The sequence below is a fragment of the Myzus persicae genome, unplaced genomic scaffold, assembly GCF_001856785.1.
Source record: "Myzus persicae strain clone G006 unplaced genomic scaffold, MPER_G0061.0, whole genome shotgun sequence".
NCBI lineage: Eukaryota > Metazoa > Arthropoda > Insecta > Hemiptera > Aphididae > Myzus > Myzus persicae.
The window spans coordinates 407,878-429,335 of record NW_019101363.1 but is presented as its reverse complement, the minus strand read 5'-3'; the positions used below and the strand labels follow the sequence as shown (position 1 = coordinate 429,335).

The 21,458-nt window shown below is 27.9% G+C and overlaps 4 protein-coding genes across 4 annotated transcripts; 2 read left to right on the top strand and 2 right to left on the bottom strand.

Moving 5' to 3' along the window:
- Positions 1–530: 530 nt before the first annotated feature.
- Positions 531–2,437, bottom strand: LOC111028808. The gene is made up of 4 exons (XM_022307568.1): positions 2,226–2,437; positions 1,833–1,986; positions 1,365–1,497; positions 531–625 (listed from the first exon to the last, which is right to left on the bottom strand). Exons 1-4 carry the CDS (start codon positions 2,435–2,437, stop codon positions 531–533), a joined length of 594 nt encoding a protein of 197 aa, XP_022163260.1.
- A 2,131-nt stretch (positions 2,438–4,568) lies between these two features.
- LOC111028791 (ribosomal RNA processing protein 1 homolog) lies at positions 4,569–10,839 on the top strand. The gene is given in 7 exon segments (XM_022307547.1): positions 4,569–4,945; positions 6,398–6,477; positions 7,486–7,794; positions 7,857–8,039; positions 8,646–10,256; positions 10,343–10,460; positions 10,533–10,839. Coding segments are annotated over 7 exon segments (2,649 nt in total). The 5' UTR covers positions 4,569–4,770; the 3' UTR covers positions 10,706–10,839.
- Positions 10,840–11,736: 897 nt separating this feature from the next.
- LOC111028792 lies at positions 11,737–14,133 on the top strand. Its single transcript, XM_022307548.1, has 3 exons — positions 11,737–12,168; positions 12,248–12,499; positions 12,824–14,133. Exons 1-3 carry the CDS (start codon positions 12,118–12,120, stop codon positions 13,304–13,306), a joined length of 786 nt encoding a protein of 261 aa, XP_022163240.1. The 5' UTR covers positions 11,737–12,117; the 3' UTR covers positions 13,307–14,133.
- A 1,910-nt stretch (positions 14,134–16,043) lies between these two features.
- LOC111028819 (serine/threonine-protein kinase grp) lies at positions 16,044–20,190 on the bottom strand. The gene is made up of 10 exons (XM_022307583.1): positions 19,947–20,190; positions 19,503–19,582; positions 18,951–19,174; positions 18,823–18,887; positions 18,634–18,759; positions 18,281–18,413; positions 16,952–17,155; positions 16,529–16,743; positions 16,325–16,456; positions 16,044–16,263 (listed from the first exon to the last, which is right to left on the bottom strand). The coding sequence occupies exons 2-10, from the start codon at positions 19,565–19,567 to the stop codon at positions 16,054–16,056; spliced, it is 1,374 nt and encodes a 457-aa protein (XP_022163275.1). The 5' UTR covers positions 19,568–19,582; positions 19,947–20,190; the 3' UTR covers positions 16,044–16,053.
- Between the last annotated feature and the right edge of the window lie 1,268 nt (positions 20,191–21,458).

Genomic DNA, 21,458 nt, shown 5'->3' with positions numbered 1-21,458 from the left:
ATTATTATTTGTGTATTAAACATAAATAAAAATAACAGAATTAATGCAAAAAAATGTACGATCATCTATTGGTATAATCGCTGACTAATTATTAATATCATAGTACTGATAGTTGGTATTATTTATTTGAAGCACCAATATTTAAACGTCTTACAAACGCACACCATAGCAAATTGTACGTTCTGAATAATCTGTTTAACTCAGGTATGTTTAATTTATTCTATAATTTATATTCTGTGGTTACAATGACAGCCGGACAGGCAATTGACCTATTATCGAATTTTTGAAGAAGACTTTTATCTAGAGTGAATAATCTAAGACCGTGACCGTGACCGTTTAGATCACGAACTTAAGATCTATCGCAGTTCGTGGTCTAGATCTTTAAGGTGCCTGTACACTGTAGAGATAAATACAGCTAGATTTAGATTGCTCTAGCTAGACTGCACTAGAAGTGTGTTTACACTAGAGTGAAATGTGCTCTAATTAGAGCAGTCATAGAGAGCGCATAGATCAAATCTACCTAGATAAGTCTACGGCCCATGTACATTAGTCAAACTTGATAGTCTAGATAGTTCTTTTATTGAGAGAGCATTNTCTTCATGAAATAATATTGCATCAGTTATACCTAAAAAATAATAATAATATTTTAATTTAAGTATTTGTAAAGTATTTTAAATACTGTCTTGGCCATATTTGTATTTGAAAATGAAATACTTTTCAAAATTCAATCAAATTGTTCATAAGTCATCACACACTTTTTTTGAAAATTATTATACCTTTTTTTATAATAGTTTTTCACTCATAAATGGTCCTATAAAGTCTTTATAGTTTTAAATTAGTTATTTCAAAATTAATTTGGAAAACCAACTAGTATTTAAAGATGATAAAAGTAATTGAAAAATTGTTATACACTTTCTAGATTAGTGTATTTGTATCTTTATAGCTTATTTAATAAGTATCTTATACAAGATTGTTTATTTTAATAACTTAAATATTTGTTTTATTGTTATAATTCATAATATTATGTTGTTTATAAATACTACAATATGGATTTTATCTCCTATTAACAGAGTATAAGTTCCTTGAAATGTTTTCATTTCTCTTAAAGAGTGGTACTAATTACTAGGTATAGTATTTTAAACTATAAAATTAAAAAAAATTGGTTATTCTCTATAATGCCTAGGTTAGGTATAATTCCAATGTAATTTATTAAATTAAACAATGTATTATATAGGTACTTCTTTCAAATAGGCTAGAAATTATATAAAATGCAAAGGTCTTACATAGAGCTACAAAACCTATTATAAACTTTGCTGCTAACATATTATGGGTTCACTATTTATAACTAATTTATTTATACTCACCAAGTCCATCATTGAAATAACTCTCAAATTGTTTTTTAGTTTCTTCAGACACTTTTAAACTACTCAAAGCTTCAGCAGTAGTTATCGAATGAGAATGAATACTCAGTATATTAATTACTGCTACAAGTCCATTCTAAATAAGTAGGTAATAAATATATTTTTATACAATAAAAAAACTTTGTGATATTTACTAAAACTCAATTAGGTATATAATATATATTTCATGAGCTATTGAGACATTGAGTTATCTATTTTAAACATTATTCATGTAGGTATTAAAAAACAATAGCAATGTAATTTATATGCAGTACCTATTGAATGAAATAAATATTGAAAATGAAAAGAATAAGATATAAAATATGTATGATGGCATTTATTGACTGTAAATTAATTTAAATCGGTAAACAATCAAATATATAATTCATTATTTGTACCCTAAAGTAAATAATTAAATTAAAATAATCTTACTTTAATAAATTTATCCTTCTTGAGAGTATCAACAGTAGTTTTCTTCACGATAATTTTTATTTTTGCAGGACAGTTTATATTTTTAGATTTACCTCTTTTATTTTGTGCTGCTTCAACTTTTCTAAAATTACTATGATGACAAGTATAATCTTTTCTGAAACATATATATAGTTTTTTCAGAATATAATTCAATATAGGTACAATATAACTAATACAGAATATAGGTATTATGATAATTATCATAATTTATACTTAAATACAAAACTAAATATATTATAGGTATTGTTTAAAGAATAAATTATACAATTAGTCACTTATTAGGTATATACAATTAATAAGATAATTTAAGCAGAGATACATTACAATATTGATTACAATTACTTGAAATCTTACCTGCTAATGAAGCGTTCACTGTTTTGATTAGTGTTCCTTACTTGCCAAGATGTACATGATAATTCAGAAAATTCACCAACCCATTTGTCACAAAGATCAAAATTAGTTATATTTGAACGTATAACGTAATTACCTTCACTACAACTTATAATTTCATTGTTAAACGATGAAGGTAATTGATCTGGAGTTAAATTTACTGTGATTGTATTCATTTTAATATCTACTTATTCACATAGATACCTACTTTATATACTTAGTATAGTGAGTGAAAGAAAATAAATAAAAACAATTTAATTACAAAACTACACTAGATTGTTGAAAACGATGACAAGAATACCAATCGGATTAATTAATACAAATGAAATGTAATATTCTAAGAGAATAAAACCTAAGACATTATGTATGCATAAAGGACAAACTATATTTGTTAATGATCTATTTATAGTATAAAAATATACAATAATGATTTATCACTGTCCAACTTGGTATAGTATTGGTAATTGGTATATTGGTATGATTAGAATTGCAATTGACAAGGTATATATGATAAATATATTTTTTTTTCCACATTAATTAAATATGGGGAAAAGTTATTCAAATCCCAGATAAAGTAAAAATGTTAAATTAATGCTTTTACAATGCAATTATGTACCTTACTAACTGCCAACGAGGCACTTATTTCACTGTAAAAAGTTAATTTTTAGTTATAAGTTATAACCAAATGCTAAATCACATTAGTTTATTAATAGGTAGTTGTTGCAATGTTGCATATTATATTAATACTTTAATTATTATGTCAAGTATATTTAATAATGTTAACTGTAACATATGGTTATGTACTTATGTGGTACATATTATGTTACTACTATAATATCAATAATAAAATATAAGTAATAAAAACAAGCACAGTTTAATCAACTGCTCATCTATCCTAAATTTATGTCAATGGGAACGACTAATAAATAGTTTATTTTAAATGAAACATTGATATTAATTTTTCACAAAGTTTATTCCTGCTATAAATGATATATCATTGTTTTTACTTTTTTCTGTTGTTATAGTGACAATATTTAAATGTGTTTGGTTATGTAATTTATTGCAATTATGTATTGTTAACCTCTTCATGCATAGAGTATCATATGAAACAATGTACTAAACCATTATTCTTAACCGTTCATAAATCACTAAACATTCTTTTAAATTTAAATAATTTAATTATTAATCATTTAGGTAGGTATACTGTGTTCTACAAAGCCAAGATCTATTCTTTAGTTAACATCATTATATTAATTATTATATTATTACTATTATATATTATTATGTATTAAATTAAAATTATAAATGGTGTCAATGCAATAAAATAAATGAATTACATTATAAATAATACATGCATAACTAATTCCCATATTTTAGTAAAATTGATTTAAATCCAAGATGATTTAAATATTAATTGTTGTATTATTTACACTACAAAATTGTAGATACTTTTTGATATTTGTAGAATGTGTAACAGTTATGTACCTACCACATACTTAGAATTGGTACTAGTATAGTAATTATTTAAAAAATGTTATAAGGTATTAGGTACCTTTATAATATCTAGAATTTCAAAATAAGTGGTACCTATATTATAATTTATAATATTTACTTTCATAACTATTATATTTTATTACTCAGTACCTACTATAGATATTATACAAATATAAATTAGTATAATTGTGTAAAATGACCAAGTGCATTAAAATAAATAAATACATTATATATATATTATATATTTATATATATACAATATACCTAGCAAATGTAATTGATAATAATTTTGTTATCAAAATATCTGCGGCAGTAAAATGCGCGGTAAAATGAATAAGTTTTGAATCGGCCAANTTACCGGTACGTTTCCGGTATCCTATACAGTACACAGTTCCAACTAACGACGTCGCAACGATAATAATAAACAACAGAGGTCTCTCCCGGGGCCCGGAATGATAGGTATAAATATAATATAATATTGTGACATTATGTTATACCTAATGTTTAAATTTCGATAGTTGATATTTTTTTTTTATAATAATTTAAAGTCAAATGTCAAGTCAATTGTCAATAAACCTAATAAAATATGTTTTGGGGCTAGCCATTTGGGGGGGGGGCTAAAGCCCGTTAGCCACCCCCTTGGATTTCACCTATTCTGTGGTCTTGGTTCGTGATTTTTAAAATTCATCATCATAATAATATTATCCATGATAGAAATAAGTAGTTATATAGTTATTTCTATCATGATATTATCTACATCGTGGAAATAACGGTCCGAGTAGTATGTTGTTGTGATAACACGTTATCAGGATTCTGGACTAAAGTTTATTTATTCGTGCAACACACGTGACACGTGTTACAACTTATTCAACTTTAAAATTATTATAATTTCCACTGTTGTTTTCAAAATTTTTGTGAACTATTATATAATTCATTCAGTTTCAAAATATTGTTATTAATTGCGATCCCCCCCTTTTGTTTCCCAGTAATTTAAACAAAACCTCTAGAACGAATAATGGCTACCGTAGCCTCAGAAGACACAGTGGTAGTCCCAGAAGACAAAGTGGATTTGGTGGCAAAAGAGATAGAACTCACAAAGTTATTGGCATCAAATGATCCCAAAACTAGAAGCGATGGTATCAAACAAATTAAACAACTGTTACTGAAACATTCAGGAGACACGAGTGATGGTTTGTTGCATTTACACTCTTTATTCACTTTATTTTAATATTTATTTCCTAAGTACCTACCTATATATTTATTTTTTATCTCTATATGGTAAAGAAATCCATCCCCTACTAATGAAATGTGTGTTGAATATAAAAATGCTTGACATTAAAAGTTATAGTAAATCTTATCATGGAAGTGTTAATACATTTTAAAACAACTTGATAATAACTAATACAATTCTTGTTAAAACACCAATGAACTATAAAATATAAATGTTTATATTACTACCTTTAAGAAAAGAAAAAATTCCTTTGAGAAGATAGATATCACCATGATTGGTTTTTATTGTAACCATACCTAAGACTATACATAATTTGTTAATAATATATTATATTTGTCTTTGCATACCGAGATACATACATAATATTGTTTTAAATTTAAAAATAAGAGGATGACACTGTTTGTTTTCTCCCTCTGGCCAATGCTCAACATAGACAATACACATTTACGTAGAATCATTTTTTTAATAATTTTGAATAATCTTGGAGTAAAATAACCCATTGAAAAAATAAAAAATTGATTGAGAATAATATTTCTGGGAAAATGACGTATCTATTTGTCTAAATATTGTCTCAAAACAATTTAAACATCATTTCAATTTACAATTTTTTTTGTTTTGAAAGATACTAAGTCAAATAACGATAAAATATAAAATTGATATGTCATTCCCTCAAAAATATTATCCTCTATAGTTTCTGTAATAGGTGATTTTTGGTACTCTAAAGTAATTTTTTCTATGTTGTGTGAGTCTGAGAGAGAAACAAATATTGCGTTGACATTCTCTTGAGTGGTTTTTGTTATTGTCTGTCATGAGGGCATAATTAAATGAGCTGTACAGTAAAAGAGTAAAGTTAAAGATTTAGGAAAATTACTTAAACAAAGTGATATAAATGGCTGATAGATTTAATAAAGGGATTGCTGTGTTTAATTTATGTTTTTATCCTCTCCCTCACCTTTTTCATTAATATATATTAGTAGTTACACCATTGCTTGAAAGTATATGATAGATTTTAAAAAAATTTCTAGAGAAAGGAGGGAGGTAAGCATTGGCTTGGTGAAATTGAAATTTTTGCGAGGCTAATCTAATATCCCCCCCCCCCTTTAAAACATTAAAAATTCTATAGAGGTATATGCTCTCATTTACATATTTTAACTACCTGTTGTCATTACTAAAATAGTCTAAAAGTTAATATTAAATTATCACCTATTGACCATCCACTCACTCCCACTGGTCACCACCTCTTGAGAAATTTAGGGGTGGCCACCTCTCGATTTCCCCCTTTGATGCGTTACTGACAGTAAGTACCCACTAGAATCCTACTATCTTAATTTTAAAGTTAAAACAGAATATTATTATACATTATTTCTTTAGTTGGTATTCATTATTAATTATTACTTTTGAATTTTTTTAGCATTTCAATTGAATGATTATTTGATTATATGGAGAGGATTATTTTACTTTATGTGGATGTCTGATAAACCGCTACCTCAAGTAAATAATATTTTATTTGTTTTAATTAAAACTTAATGTGTATGACGTCTATTTAACACTAAATGCTTTTTATTTCAGAATACTTAAAAATTATTCATCATTTTTTTTTTAGAATCTAGGAAAAAAAACGACAGTAAAATATGACAAGAGTTAAAAACGACAAGGTAAAAAAACGTCAAATTAATTTTCATCCAAAAATCACAATTATCATATAGGCAGGAAAAACATTGATTAAAATATCAAACTCTTAGGATTGTCCCAAAATGTATTGGAGGTGCAGTTTCTCATCACCGTTATCCAGTCATACATTTTAAACCTTTCATATACCCAATACTCAAGAGATTATAGGATTTTTTATACATTTATCTGCTAAATTTTTCTTATATATGTATATCCTATCTGCAACAGTTATTTGGTATTGGTTTTATAAGACAATCAACCTGTTATTGTTGTTTTATCTAGTGGCGATTATATATATTATTTCAGTATAATAACTTATAATAATAATACTATACATTGTATTACTTATATTAACTGCTTATAACTTTGTTGTTTTTTGCTGTGACGTTTTTTACCTGACTTGTTTTTTCTGTCATTTTTTACGATTACCTTTCTTTTTTATGCATTTTGAATTAATAATTAAAACTTAAGTTTCTATTATTTTGTACATCAGTATTCTATAGGAAAACATAGTTATCATTCAAAATTATATGTTATAATTTAAATGTTAATATTTAAATACTCTGTAATAATAAATGTCTTAAATTGAGACATTATACTTAGTTTCAATTGATTTATAGCCATAAACCTGATAATATTGTAAGTTCTATGCTTATATCTAAAGATTTAAAGTATATCACCCTAGTTGAATCACTAAATTCAGTGAAAGCTCATGCATCAAAATAGTGGACACTTCTATTTAGCGATACAAATTTTTGTTTATTATACGTATATATTTAATATTATGTATGTGTCATACGGTAATGAAATTTTGAAAATAATTTTCAGGAAAGTGCTACTGAAAAAATAAGTAATCTTATTCATAGTTGCACTTCTTATGAAGGTAAAATATTATTTTTGGATGCATTTTTTCTCACCATCAAAGATGATTGGATGTCTATAAGTCAGCATCGTATTGATAAATTTATGATGTTGGTGAGGCGTTGTTTAAGACAGTTACTATTTACTTTTGTCAATTGTGATTGGAATTCGGAGTATATGAATAAATTTAATGAGGTTCTATATAGAGCTCTCAAATCTTTCACTCTTAGTTTAAGAACACATTTACAAGAAATTTTCTTGGAAGAACTTGCTAAAGTATGTATTTTTGTTTGTTTTTTATGTACATAATTGTTAAAATTATGTTATATATTTTTTAGGTAAGTAGAGGAAAAGTACCTTCTGAAGCATTGGTCATTATTTTAGATTCATTCCTACGTTACATTTCTGAGCTCAATGATTTTATGTTGATCAGAGAAGTTACTCAAAATGTATTTAGAAATCTTCTATCTCAATCACCTGATTTAGAAATGTTAGAAGCTAAGTTTGAAGCTTGGCGAAAAGTGAGTAATTTATTAATTATTTTCTTTCTCAGTTTATTTTATTACATTAATTAAATTAGTGATTGTTCAAACCCAAACCAACCTCTTTTTATAAAGATTTGCTAAACTGAATCAAACTATTTAAATATCTTAATAATTTATAATAATTTTAAAACAAAACGTATGTATCAGCAAAATTTCATTTTTGAATAAATGATAGTTACATATTTTATCATAATTCAATTTACTTATCACTACTTAAAAGTTAAAATAGTCTTAAAATGTATTAAATATATAGATATTGTGAAATAAATGATTACTTTAAATAATAATGCTAATCATATCATATGTGTGTATACCTGCATAGTGGTGTACTTGTATTTATACATTTATAATATTTTCAAAAAAATTGTAGTTACCAATATTGTCTCTAAATACCTAAAATTCTATTTTCATAGTTGGACTTATTATGCCAGATGTAGGAATAGTTTGGTTGGAACATAAAAAATTTTTTTTTGAATTTCAATGAGTTTGTTGAATCACTAATTTAAATGAAACTATATACTATAGAGGTATTTATATTATTGTAGTTGCATTGTTTAATTTAATTCCAATATTTTATGTTAGATGGGTAAACCAGGGAAATCATATAACGACTTGGAATTAGTTGAAGGTGACATAGCAGATGATGATTCCAATGAAGTAAATGACAAGCCATTAGATCCTCGTGCCGGAAATGTAAGTGTTGAAATACCTCGCATCAAGTTCAATCCTAAAGACGTAGCAAAAATTTTGAATAAATATGTAACTGAAGTTGATTGTACCAGAAAGTGTTTATTGGAAATAACTAAATTAATAAAATGGTATAATCGTTTGGGAGATGGTATACTACCATATAAGCCAAAAGACTTGAAACTCAATAGTCAAGTTCTAAAGCGAAAAAAAAAAAAATATTTATCTAAAATGGTAAAAGAAGGAGTTAAAAAGTTAGAAATGGTTGATTCTAAGATTAAAAAAAGTGGCCGTGAAGTTAGTGACCATAAAAGTCTTAAAGAACTTAATAAGATGGGTGAGATAGTAGTAGAACGTGGAAAAATTGGAAAATCTGTGTGGAAAGTAAGAAAGTTTGATAATGTCAATGCATTGAAAGAGAATTTCAATTTAAATGGATCGTGGACAGTATCAGAGGAAACAAAAGTTGACGACACGAACACTGTGTGTGATAATGATGATGAACCACCGCTTCTGGTGCCTGCTGGATTTAATGTTGAAGTTTCTGAGACTCAAGAAAAAACACCTACAAAAGTTCAGAAAAAGGTTTCTTTAACCCCAAATTTCAAAACCTTAACAGTTGATTCGTCTGCAAAAGAAAGTAATTCCAATAAACGCAAAAGTAAAAGTCCAATTACAAAAATTAATGATGGATCAAATAAAAAAATTACTCAAAAACAAAATTCTCCTTTCATTAAAACTGGTACACCTATTGCTTTAAATGCGAGTCAGAACAACAGTTGGTCAGTATCTGCCGATAATGAAGGATCTGCATCTAAAAAGGTTAAAAAGAGCATAGAGTCTGCTAAAGCATTACAAGTAGTAAACGCTTCACCTTTGAATTAAAGTCCCACACCAGATAATGGAAATGAGGAAAAAATTCAAATTGATGATTTAGTTATATCCAAACTAAAACGGCGTTCTAATGAAATGAATATAAATTCAAGCCTAAATGAGAGTTGGAGCGTATGCAGTGATGAAAAACTCAAATTGAATAAATCCAAATCCCCGGTATCAAACACTGCTAATAAACCAAATAAGAAAAGTATTCAAAATTCAAACTCTCCTTTTGTTAAGATTTGTTCACCGAATATTGTAAACACAAGTCATAACGATAGTTGGTCGGTATCTGCTAACAATGATGGTTCTGCATCTAAAAAAGTTAAAAATAGTGACGAACCTGGTAAAGTAGAAAAACGTGTTTCATTAACATCTGTAAGTACACCAGATAAGAGTTCCAAGAGCCCTAAAAGCCCTAAAAGTCCAACTCCCGAACAAAGAGTATTGCGACGAAGAACAATTATAATTCCCAAGAAGCCCGAAGGACAAAAGGAAGGTACACCTAAAAGAAAAGTGAAAGAAACTTCAGCTACTAAAGTATCGCAAAAACGTAGGAAGACAATAGCAGGAGAAGAAATAAGTGTGTTAAAACCCGAAGAAATTTCGAATAAGGCACTTGAAAAAGTTGTAAGTTAAAGTAATTACCTATATTGTTACAAAGTTTTTGTAAATTGTTAAAATTTAATTTGATTTTTGGTTTTTGTTTATCGTAGCGAAGTGAGGCTTTTGAGGATGGTTTTGGTTCTCCTAGAAAAAGTTCAAGGCTTTCCATTAAAACTGATTCTGCTAAGAAAAGAGTTGAATTTCAATTGAAAAACAATGTTGAGCAAGGTAAAAAATGTTTGTTGCAACAGAATTTCTTGTAATTGAAACAATAGTTAATTATATTCATTTTTTTTTCAGAGTTTATGGAGTATAGGACATCGTTAGTGACTAAGCCTCAAAATCCACATGATGCTTCTAAACAGCCAGTTCAAGGAGTTTTGAAATTGACACCAGATACAAACCGCATAAATCCATTTTATAAATTGGCCAAAAACTCGGAAAAAAAAAATTCTAGAAAATCTATCATTTAATTAAATATGATTGTATCTGTTTTATATAAAATAACAACATCGCTGGTCGTGTATAATCATTGGTGATATTTAATTTATACAACTTTTATTTTGACAAATTTTAATTAAAGATATACTTGAAAATTCTCTTACAAGAACATGTTTTTAATCACTTAATATTATGTTACTTTCCTTTATGATTCATAAATTATGAATAATAATTGAGTAGGTTGCAAGAGGCTTGTTGTTTAGAAACAACTTTTCTAAATTGAAATTTAAAACTACTTAAGTCCATAACATATCAACTCATTTTTCATAACACTGTAGCACACTAAATATTGGTAATCCAATGGAGCATTTTGATTGATGGTTTTCATGATGAAAGTGATCTTTATCATTTTTATAAGTAGGTACATTTTTCACCAATATCTGGAAATCAGGTATAATAAAATATCTGAAAAAAATGAGTAACATATACATAAAGAATTACTATTTGATTTTAGACGACTACTATTTTGTTGTAAATTTATATTTTGAACATTCGAGCACTTCATCCTTTAATGTCCTAACTAAATCTGTTTGATTTTTGGAATGTGACAAAACTATTCAAATGTGAGACTGTAGACAAATAGCAGGTACTCGCTAAATTCCACATAAAAAAACTATTCCTGGTCTTCTAGAAAAATGAACTTGAAATGTTGAAAATATAGTTTATTGCTAGGCACAATCGTGGAATGATACTTCCGTCTACACCGTTAAAAACACTTAGACTAATCTCTTGGCTATGGTTAAGGTGACTAGTCTTCCCATCTAGCTGTAGACTGTCGTGGTTTAAGTAAGAGGGAGGGTTCATAAAAGTAAAAATAATACCCACAAAACATTTTGGTTTAGTATTAAATGCATAGAATTATTGTGTACATTTGAACACCCTATCGCCCCTGTCGTCGAAAGCCCCGGTCAGCTGATAACAGTTCGACGTCCGACGACGATAACGCTATCATAATATGTGTGATCGATCGACGGGGATTTTTTCTATTATTAGTTTATTATTTTTTTTTTTAATTTTTATAATAACTAACAAATTAGAAACAATGCAAACAATTAGTACATTTTTTTAAGACATCAATCGATTTGGCGGGCCGGCCCGTAGGTTGGACACCCCTGGTCTAGAGGTCTACAAAACTTTACTACACCATAGGGCAGGCACAGATTAAAGATTATAAACACTGGTGCAGTGGTGCTCTGTGCAGTCTGCTGACTGCTAGTCTACTCCCGTCGAGCGACAAATCGCTAATTGTCTGTTATTGTATTCATTTCGTTCCTGTTTTTTTTTCGTCTCTCAATTAATTAACTCGTAATATACGACCGAATATATTTGGGGGATAGGTTTGGTTTAAAAATTTGCGTTACCCGAGATATGTGATTGTGACAATATGGGCTGTGTTTACAGCAGCAGAAAAACTTTGCCCCCTTTTTTCTTCAAAGTAAGTACAGTAGCAACATCGGTGCTCTCGATGAGTAATTTTCGAATATTAATTATCAACGTGCCTGTAATGGTCGCAGGTTATAAATATAGACGACAACGGCAGGGAAAAGTACCATGGCCAAATGGAGATCGCCACTTGCAACCTGATATTGCATAAGAGTGGAGAACCGTCTATTATATGGCCGCTTAGCACAATTCGCCGTTATGGGTATGAAGACTTCATGTTTTGCTTTGAAGCCGGCCGCTCTTCTCCTTTCGGCCAAGGCATATTTGCTTTCAGAAGTAAAGACGCTAAAAACATTTTTAATGCCGTCAAAGAAAAATTACAGGTATAGTAAAAAAAAAAAATATTATTATTAAATATTAAGTAATATAAACCTATTACCCATTAACATCTCAAAAATCAAAATTAAACTAAATATTAAAACAAAATTAATTGACAAAAATATAACATTGAACTCGTGGAGTGACATATTAATTAACAACAAAATGCTATTTCTATAGAATTTATGTTTTAATTTTTTTTTTGAGTTACGGTCAACATTATAATTATGTTTAATACAAAAGTGGGTAATGAAGTTAAAGGATGGATATCTTAAAAAACAATATTAATAGATATGTAAATTAAATTATGAAAAAATTATTTATTTTAGATTGAAAGTGAAACAGATCCAGTCAACGATATCGCTTCTGAAGTACGTAATTATTCTGGTCAGTCATATACAAGTACTAATACAATTGAAAAAGTTTACGATGAATTCAATTTCAATGGATTAAGGTTTTGTAGCGAGTCAAACAGCAACTTCCAACCTCCAGATCTTATGCTGGACCCAGATACTGCATTTTTACCAAAAAGTTCTTACGTAAACATGCTGAACGACAATGAAGAAGAAGACGATTTGTTCAATGATCCCTTTGAGTTACCCAAAGATACTCCCACTTATACTGAAGTGGAAATAGCTGCTTGCACACCCAAAAGAAAGAGTGAATCATTGCCTACTTCTCCTACAGAAATTCCAAGTTATACAGCAATAGATTTTAATCAAACAATGCATTTAAGTCAGAAAATGCTCAGAGGAAGTGATGATGCTGGGATCAGGAAAACTAGACATGATTCTACAATGAGCAATCCTTAATAATATTATCAGAACCAACAAAATTTGAAGACCAATTATAAATATATTCAACCAAATTTGTAGCATTAGAATATTTATGATGATCTTTAATTGCTCGTTGTTTGACTTTATATACTATTTATTTTTTTGATATTTAATTTGGCTTCCTGCTTTTATATTGCTCGGTGCTTTTTTTTTTAGACAGATGTCTTTAGATCAAAATTAGTGATTAGTTGTGTTAAAGTAAATAAAATCAATTAATATCAAAAGGTTATATTTTAAAACCATATGAAATATTAATAATTCTAAATAACATTAACTGTTACTTTTCAAGTTCACTTATTTAATAATCGTGCCAAAGCTGATGTGATTTGTTTTTCACAACACGGATCCTTTATAGGATATTTAAACTTTAATATTTAATCAAACACTGAGATAATTAATATTTACTGTTATAATGTTAGTTGTTACTATAATTCATTAAAATTTGTTCATTGTAACCAGTTTTGCCAAATAATTTGTACAAATTAAATATGTTAACAGTTACTCAAATTTCAACATTATTTGTTTTACGCAATTATTTCGTGCCATATACATTCCTTAAGGTTGTTCAGACTGAATAATTGTCATTGTTAAGACATTGTTTATGATTCATATTTTTATCAATTCAAATAATTAAACGATAAAATCAAAAATGTTTAATATTTTATATCAAATTTGAATAGTAACAATTTATATAAAATAGTTTTATACAATACACAGTTAATACCAAAGAATTAATGTTAACTACACGATATAATTAAGAAATCGATTGTCCAATAAAAAAAAAAAAATTATGGTATGGTAGATGAGTAATTTTTTTATGATTAAATACCATAGCATATTGTTAGTTGTTACTGTTTATTATAGATTTATTTATAAGAGATGATTAAAAATATTATAATTAGGAATTATGATTATATTATATTCCATAGTAATCAGAACTCGTAGTCCATGTTTGTGAAATGTATTTATTTTTTATAAATCAAATAATTATAACCAATATTATATTATATTTATCATGTTAACTTGTTTTTGTAAATTTATAATTAATTGGTATTCTTATCAATTGTCTAGACCTTAATTAGCCAGTGGTACTAGTGCACTCATAGACTTGTAATATATATTATAAGTCTATGATTGCATTAGTGCTATCTTGCAAATATTATTACAAGAACAATTGAATACTCTTTTTGTCTGAAGACCACGATTATTTTTATTTCTAAGAATTTAAACTGTTTGGTTTTTTTTTTTATCAGACTCGGTAATTACCACACCAAAACAGTAAAACTTCTGCATAGATTTTCAACACATAAATCTGGAACGTTTTCATTCCCTCATTTCATTTCTATTCAAATCTTTCCGTATGAATTGGATTAATATCAATCCTATAACTAATTCAAGTGCGATCAGAAGATTATCATTAAAACAGCAAATACACGACATTTGGATTATAATTATGGTCATTTTTAAATACTAACTGAATATTGAATCATTTTTATTTGTCATACCCGTCTCATGGATCTTGTGTATCTCATTATTGAGGCAAGTTGATCAAAAATGGTTTTTACAGTATGCTGGGCCGGCCTATAAGTAATGAAAATTGTATCAGCACAATCACCATAATTGTGTGTATTACATTTTATAAAATACTAGTGTGTATATTGTATAAACAGAATTAATAACCATTAGCATAGCGTGACAAATTTATACAGAGGGGCTCAGCCTATTATGTTTCTTGTACGCAACATAATATTATATTCTTAAACAACATTTACAGGATGGGTGGTTAAATAAAATTCCAGGGTGACTGTAGCCCCCTTAGACCTTTTTATTCTATGTCTATGTTAATAACTACTCTTAATATACAGAGTTACACAGTATGTTGATTGTTGACTATGACTCAATAATTTCAACGGAAGTGCGCAGTGTTGTACAAATTATAATCTGATGCTATGGGGTTCAACTTTTGTTTTTATCACTTGGAATGAGGGACATGGGCTCACAGTTCTTGACAGTGGGTTATACATGCTGTACTTTCAAAAGAGTTGTTAGAAATTTGTCTTACAATCGTATAACAATGCAATAAATATAAATTATTTATGTTATTGATCCTTCAACCTTCAAAAGTTCAATACAATATGTATTTGGAATAAAATTTAAGCAATTGAAAAAATTAAAAACAACTGATTATTTAAAGAGTAATAATTAAAAACACGGTGTTTATTAGTTTCAATTATAATATACTCTTGAAAGATTGTACAAAAAAAAGTAAAATATTTTATTAATTTACAAAATTGAAGAATGACATAATCACAGTAATAACCATAACTATGGTTGTAATTACAGTTTATAGTCAATGTATAAAATATAAGTAGTATAAAATAAAATTGTATTTAAAATTAAATAAAAATCTAGTCATTAATTAAGGGTATTGGTCATAAAATAAATATAAAATACTAGATGAACACAACAATATGGTATGCTGTATCATCCCATATTGTAGTTAGCATTAAAATTCACGGTAGTTTACCACATAAGATATAATAAGGACAAAATAATATAAATCTGAATAGCTACACATACCCTTACACATTCTTTTTAAACTTATAACTTTTGCAAAGATTGATCTACTTCATACAAAATGATACTTATTAGTAAATAAATTATCTTTTATACATCAGTCTTGACTGTCTTCTATATCATATTAAATATGGTACATTTGTAGCTCATGGTACTGTATTGGTTGCCATGGCAACAGGCCACATTATCGGACCTTTGGATATCAATTTTGACATGGCATTTTTAATGGCAACGAAATGTCTTTTAAATTCTAATCCACAACCTCTTGAGAGCCTGAAGTCCATGAGTGTTTGATGATTCATTGGAATCACATTAGATTTAAACACTAATCGCTGATCAGCAGTGGTAATTGTAACCTAATCAAATACAATATTTTATTTCTAATATTTAAAAAATCTATTTTAGTAGGTAACTTACCAAACCAGATGTATTGATTTTACATGTATAACCCATATCATCAAGAAACTGCGATAGAGAAGCTAATGCTTCATCAGACGATAAACAAACAATAAATCTCGTCATTCTCTTGACCAATTTCTGAATAGAATTCTAAAAAATAACAATTAAATATTGGTACATTAAACATTTTTCTTAAAATTGCATTTAAAATGAATTAATTACGTTTAATGTAGTCGATACTGTTTGTGATGTCTGAATTTGCGAAGACAATAACAAATTTTCAACCTGAGTAGGCTGAGTAAATGAATGTATATCAGATTCATTAGGCGGAATAGATACAGAAAATGGAATGGCCGCTGGAGCAGGTTGAGAATAACAAGGACGAGCATCATCGGACCCTCTATCGGACATAACAGAAATTCCCACTTTCTTGTTATCTAAATAAACATTACAGTAATACATTAATATTAATTTTGTTGAATATTATTAAATTATTTAAAAAAACTATTGAAAATAATTATTCTAACACAGAGTTAAGATACCCAGAGAATTCTGATGTTTGTTTTTATACTCAGAAATCACTTGGTACCTGAATGTGTATTAGATTCTGTTTTAAATAATTAGCTTGATTTAATAAAGATGTACCGCATGTTTTTGACTTAGTGAACCATTGATGAGATTGAATTTGTGATATATTATATCTTTTGGATGGCGTGGGTATTAATATTTTTCTTACAAGAGACAAAGCCAAGGTATCTAATTTGCACCATGGTGAATGACTAGCATAATCAGTAGTCTTCCATAATTTATAATCTTCATCATCACTTGATGGCATTTCCCAAGGTAACTCTAAATTTATTAAAATTCATTATTTATTTTGTTGTCACATTCATGTTCGTATGACTTATATGTATATTATATTAATTTAATTACATTTGAAGAAAATGTAAAAATAACTAAAATATAAATAATATTGTTTAGTTAAGGCTTTTACTCAAATGTTTAATATTTCTATTCTCTAATATTTACAAATTTTTAGATTTTTCTGTGTAATATATTTTTTAAATAAAACATTGATTAAATTTAATATAATAGAAATTAAGTTTGTTATTGAAAAATAAGAAGTAAATGTATGCATGCATTATGAAAACACTCGTGTTAAGAGATTTAAACTTTAATTGTAATATTATATATTTCATAAAAAAGAAATCTTAAGTATTTAAAAAAAATTTAAATATCTACAAATGTAGATATTTAATAACAAATTAATTTTAAAGTAATATATAATATTAAAACTGTTTTATAACTATTTATATTGTGTTTGAATTTAATCAAGAGATTACTAAACAAAATTATGTATAGAACTACAGTGAGTTCCACTTAAGATATAACACAACAAATCATAAAGGAATTTTGGTCACAAATTTTGGATATTACATCATGTTTTGGTACCTTTAAAATTGAGTTATGACAAATCAACTTTAATTAATCAAATTACCTAGAATATTTCTTGGCAGTGTTAGATGAGATTGTTACTGAGCAGATATCTGATGGGAAATTATGTCACTTAGAATTGGACAAAAATTGGTCACCGCCAAGAGGTTCTTTTAATAAAATGGATAATAGTGCAAGATGATAATGTTTACTCTTTTCTACAATACAGCTCAAAATTATTTTAATATTTTCCTAAGTCAACTTTTAAAATTAACAAAATATTAGAATTAAATTTGAGAAAAACTGTAAGATATATTCTTCTATGTGGAACACACTGTAATTAATATTTTAATATAAATTATAAAAAATATTGATGAAGTATCAATTGCCAATAACATTGGTACAGAAGCTTTAGGGCGTCTCTATAAAATATACCTACAGCTAAAGTACCAAAGAGATCAACATTGACACATTAATGCATTACCAGTTTATTAGTGAATTAATGTAAGTAATTTATTAGTGTTTATTAAGAATAATTACCTCCAGCAAGCATAGAAACCAGTATAATACCACATGACCAAATGTCAGAAGGTTCAGCTTGATAAGGTAACTCTGAAAGAACTTCAGGAGCTAAATAAGGTCGAGTTCCACACCTCTTTTCAAGTTTACGCCGCTATTCAAATTAAATCAATATAAAGTGTTAGATTATTTTAGTGGGCATTATATAAAAAAAATAGGCGAGCGCAAAATGATCCTTTAAATGTGAATATTAATTGTCTCCAATAGATAGGTTATCATTAATTATTATATATATTTTTTTATTGATGATAAATAAATCATATATATTAGCAGACTCACATGAAAAGAAACACTTTACAATAAGTATTACTTACTTTTCCACCACATAAAAATAAAGTCGCTAATCCAAAATCACTTATTTTTAAATTTCCATGTTCATCCAATAATAAATTTTCTGGTTTCAAATCTCTATGTGCAACACCATTATTATGTAGATATTCCTAGAAAAATATAATTACTAACATGTTTAGATATAAATTTGTCTATAAAAACAGGAAACATACGACTCCAGCAAGCAACTCTTTGAAAAACTTTTTAGCTTCTGCGTGAGGCATTCCAATGTCCGGTTCTAAGTTCCAAACAACATTTATTACTTTTAAGTCTAATAAAATATAAATACTAATTAACTTACCAATTCGATCAAACAGTTCACCTCCTGACGCATATTCTAAGAATATAAAATAATTATCTTTGCTATGACGATGTCCAAAATATTTTATAATGCTTGAATGCTTCAATCGAGAATGTATAGCTGCTTCTTTCTTTACCATCATCAGTGCATCAGGAAAGATTTTAAGATCAACTGTTTTCATAGCTACAGTGCCATTGGTATTTTGGTTTATCAAAAGTTTTACTCTAAAAATATTATGAACATAATAATAACATATCATACTTTAAATATATTACGTAATATTGCACCTATCATGTATTAAAGTTTAAATGTTTAAAATGCTGTATTGAAAAATATGTAATTGGGAATCCTTAACAACTAGACTCCAGGGAAAGACAAAATAAGGTGCGTGCTAAAACTGAAAACACTATGACTAAAATCAAAAATAATGGCCCCACATCCTATTGGACAAGCCCAGATTAACTGGATACATAAACTGTATTTAAATCCAAGACGAAGTTAACTAAATTGTAAGACACAGATTTGATATAGTACAATATGATGTTAACATACTCGCCAAATGTTCCTTCGCCCAACGTTTGAGCAATTCTCCATCCTTCAACAAATTCAGTACTCATTTGTAATTCTTAAATCTGAAAAAACACACCAGATTCATTTACACAAGACGTTGCATTAATGTAACATTGAGCAAACCTTCGAACGGTTTGTTTAGTTTACATAACAATATTGTGTAAAACATAATGATTATTTAATTGATATCTCACGTATATCTATTAAAAAACTCAATGCAGAACGTCAACGTAAGTTACTACATAATATTATGATAATGTTTAAAAAAACACATGTAAAAGTAAATGTGACAATCGCTATTTTTCTATTTTTCTGCGGAGTGCCTGTTCTTTGATTTTGATATTCGTACAAGACGCAAAAAAAAATAATGAAAAATTGTTATTCAAGTTATAGTAAAGTCGAAAACTTAATAATGGAATTACTCACCACTTGGATTATACCACTTATCGTTGGTTCTTGACGAACAATTCGAAAACGGTTAACTTGTTTTATACAATGAAAACTTCGGTTGGAAATCCAAATTTTAAGCTGCGAAAAGTGTGGAAGTTAACATAAAAAAGTAAACAATATTTACTAATTATTACTAATTAGTAATTAGTAAATAGTGGATACCGAAGACCGAACAGCAATTCCGTTAACGTTAACCCGTTTGTTTTTCAAAAATATTATTTTTGAGGTTACTTTTGTTGTTTCGTTATTCGTACAATCCACGGACGGTACAAACTACAATTCGCGGTACAATCGAATATTATAAACTATCGATAATACGACAATCCAAGGACTTTGTAAGTGATCACTGGATTTAAATTTTTCAAGGGGCCTGCTCGTGTGTTTTTATTCTTTAATAAATGACAATATTTAGGCAATAAGCATTTTCGTTTGTGTAAAACATTTGTGTTAGTCTTAGTCATCAATGATGATTACTGATTAGCATTGGTAGAGATAGGATTTTGTCATGTTGATGGCTTAAATAGCACACAAAAAACCCTCTGGCCTGATGTTCAGACATACAATACGTGTTCCAAACCAATTAACCAACCGTTTCTTACTACAAACAACTAATGGCCACAGTGGCCGGGTCATGTTCAATAAAAATAAAACAAAAATACACTGAAAGGTTAGTTAGTTCTAAATATAATTTTTATAATTTTACTTACCTATTGAATAATTTTGTTAAAATTCAACCATACATTATTATAAGCCGTAAAAGTGTAGACTGTGTATTAATTTTAACAATGACACAAGTTCTTGATGGTTTCAATAACGCTTTCACAGACCACAGTACCTAAAAGAGTGTAAATCCGAAAAGCCATTATATAACCATATGAGAGAAACAGATCAAACTGCTGTGACTGCCAGAGAGCAGACAGCTTATAACGACAAGACGAAACAAGAGCAATTAATTTCTCTTTACCTTCAATCTGACTAAATTCATACTTCATGTTCAATATTGTAGGTGGTCCGCTAGTAAATGGACCTTAGACCTCGAAGGCACCTACTTGAGTTGTCCTGAGGCTGGTCCCTAAAGCTCATTCATTCCCCCTCTGATTTTCAGCAATAAATGGGTGCAATACAAATTGACAAGATTAATTACAAATAATTTATAATCAACTGATTATAAGGATATGTTATAACAATAATTGATACATAACTTTATTACCTATGGTTCACATCGTGGCAGAGATTGTTTGAAAGTTAGAATATATTTGTGTTCGTAGTTCGTGATAAAAGTAACTGTTAGCTAGAGTTACAGTCTATACTCTATATAGCTGTTGGCTGGTATAACAATGAATTTCAATCATGATAATTGCAGGTTACTTACCTAATTGTGACTATAAATTATATATTTCATTTATGCCCGTTTATGGTCAGTAAATCTTTAATGATTCACAAAAACATAAATATTTAATGCTTAAACTCCTATCTGAAAATGTAATT

Coding starts and splice junctions, on each gene's coding strand:
- LOC111028792 (XM_022307548.1), top strand. CDS start 12,118: ATGGGCTGTGTTTACAGCAGCAGAAAAACTTTGCCCCCTTTTTTCTTC. Junction 12,169..12,247: donor TGCCCCCTTTTTTCTTCAAA/GTAAGTACAGTA, acceptor TAATGGTCGCAG/GTTATAAATATAGACGACAA. Junction 12,500..12,823: donor CCGTCAAAGAAAAATTACAG/GTATAGTAAAAA, acceptor TATTTATTTTAG/ATTGAAAGTGAAACAGATCC.
- LOC111028819 (XM_022307583.1), bottom strand. CDS start 19,567: ATGAGTACTGAATTTGTTGAAGGATGGAGAATTGCTCAAACGTTGGGC. Junction 18,888..18,950: donor TGAACTGTTTGATCGAATTG/GTAAGTTAATTA, acceptor TTTGGAACTTAG/AACCGGACATTGGAATGCCT. Junction 18,414..18,633: donor TATTTTTATGTGGTGGAAAA/GTAAGTAATACT, acceptor TAATTTGAATAG/CGGCGTAAACTTGAAAAGAG.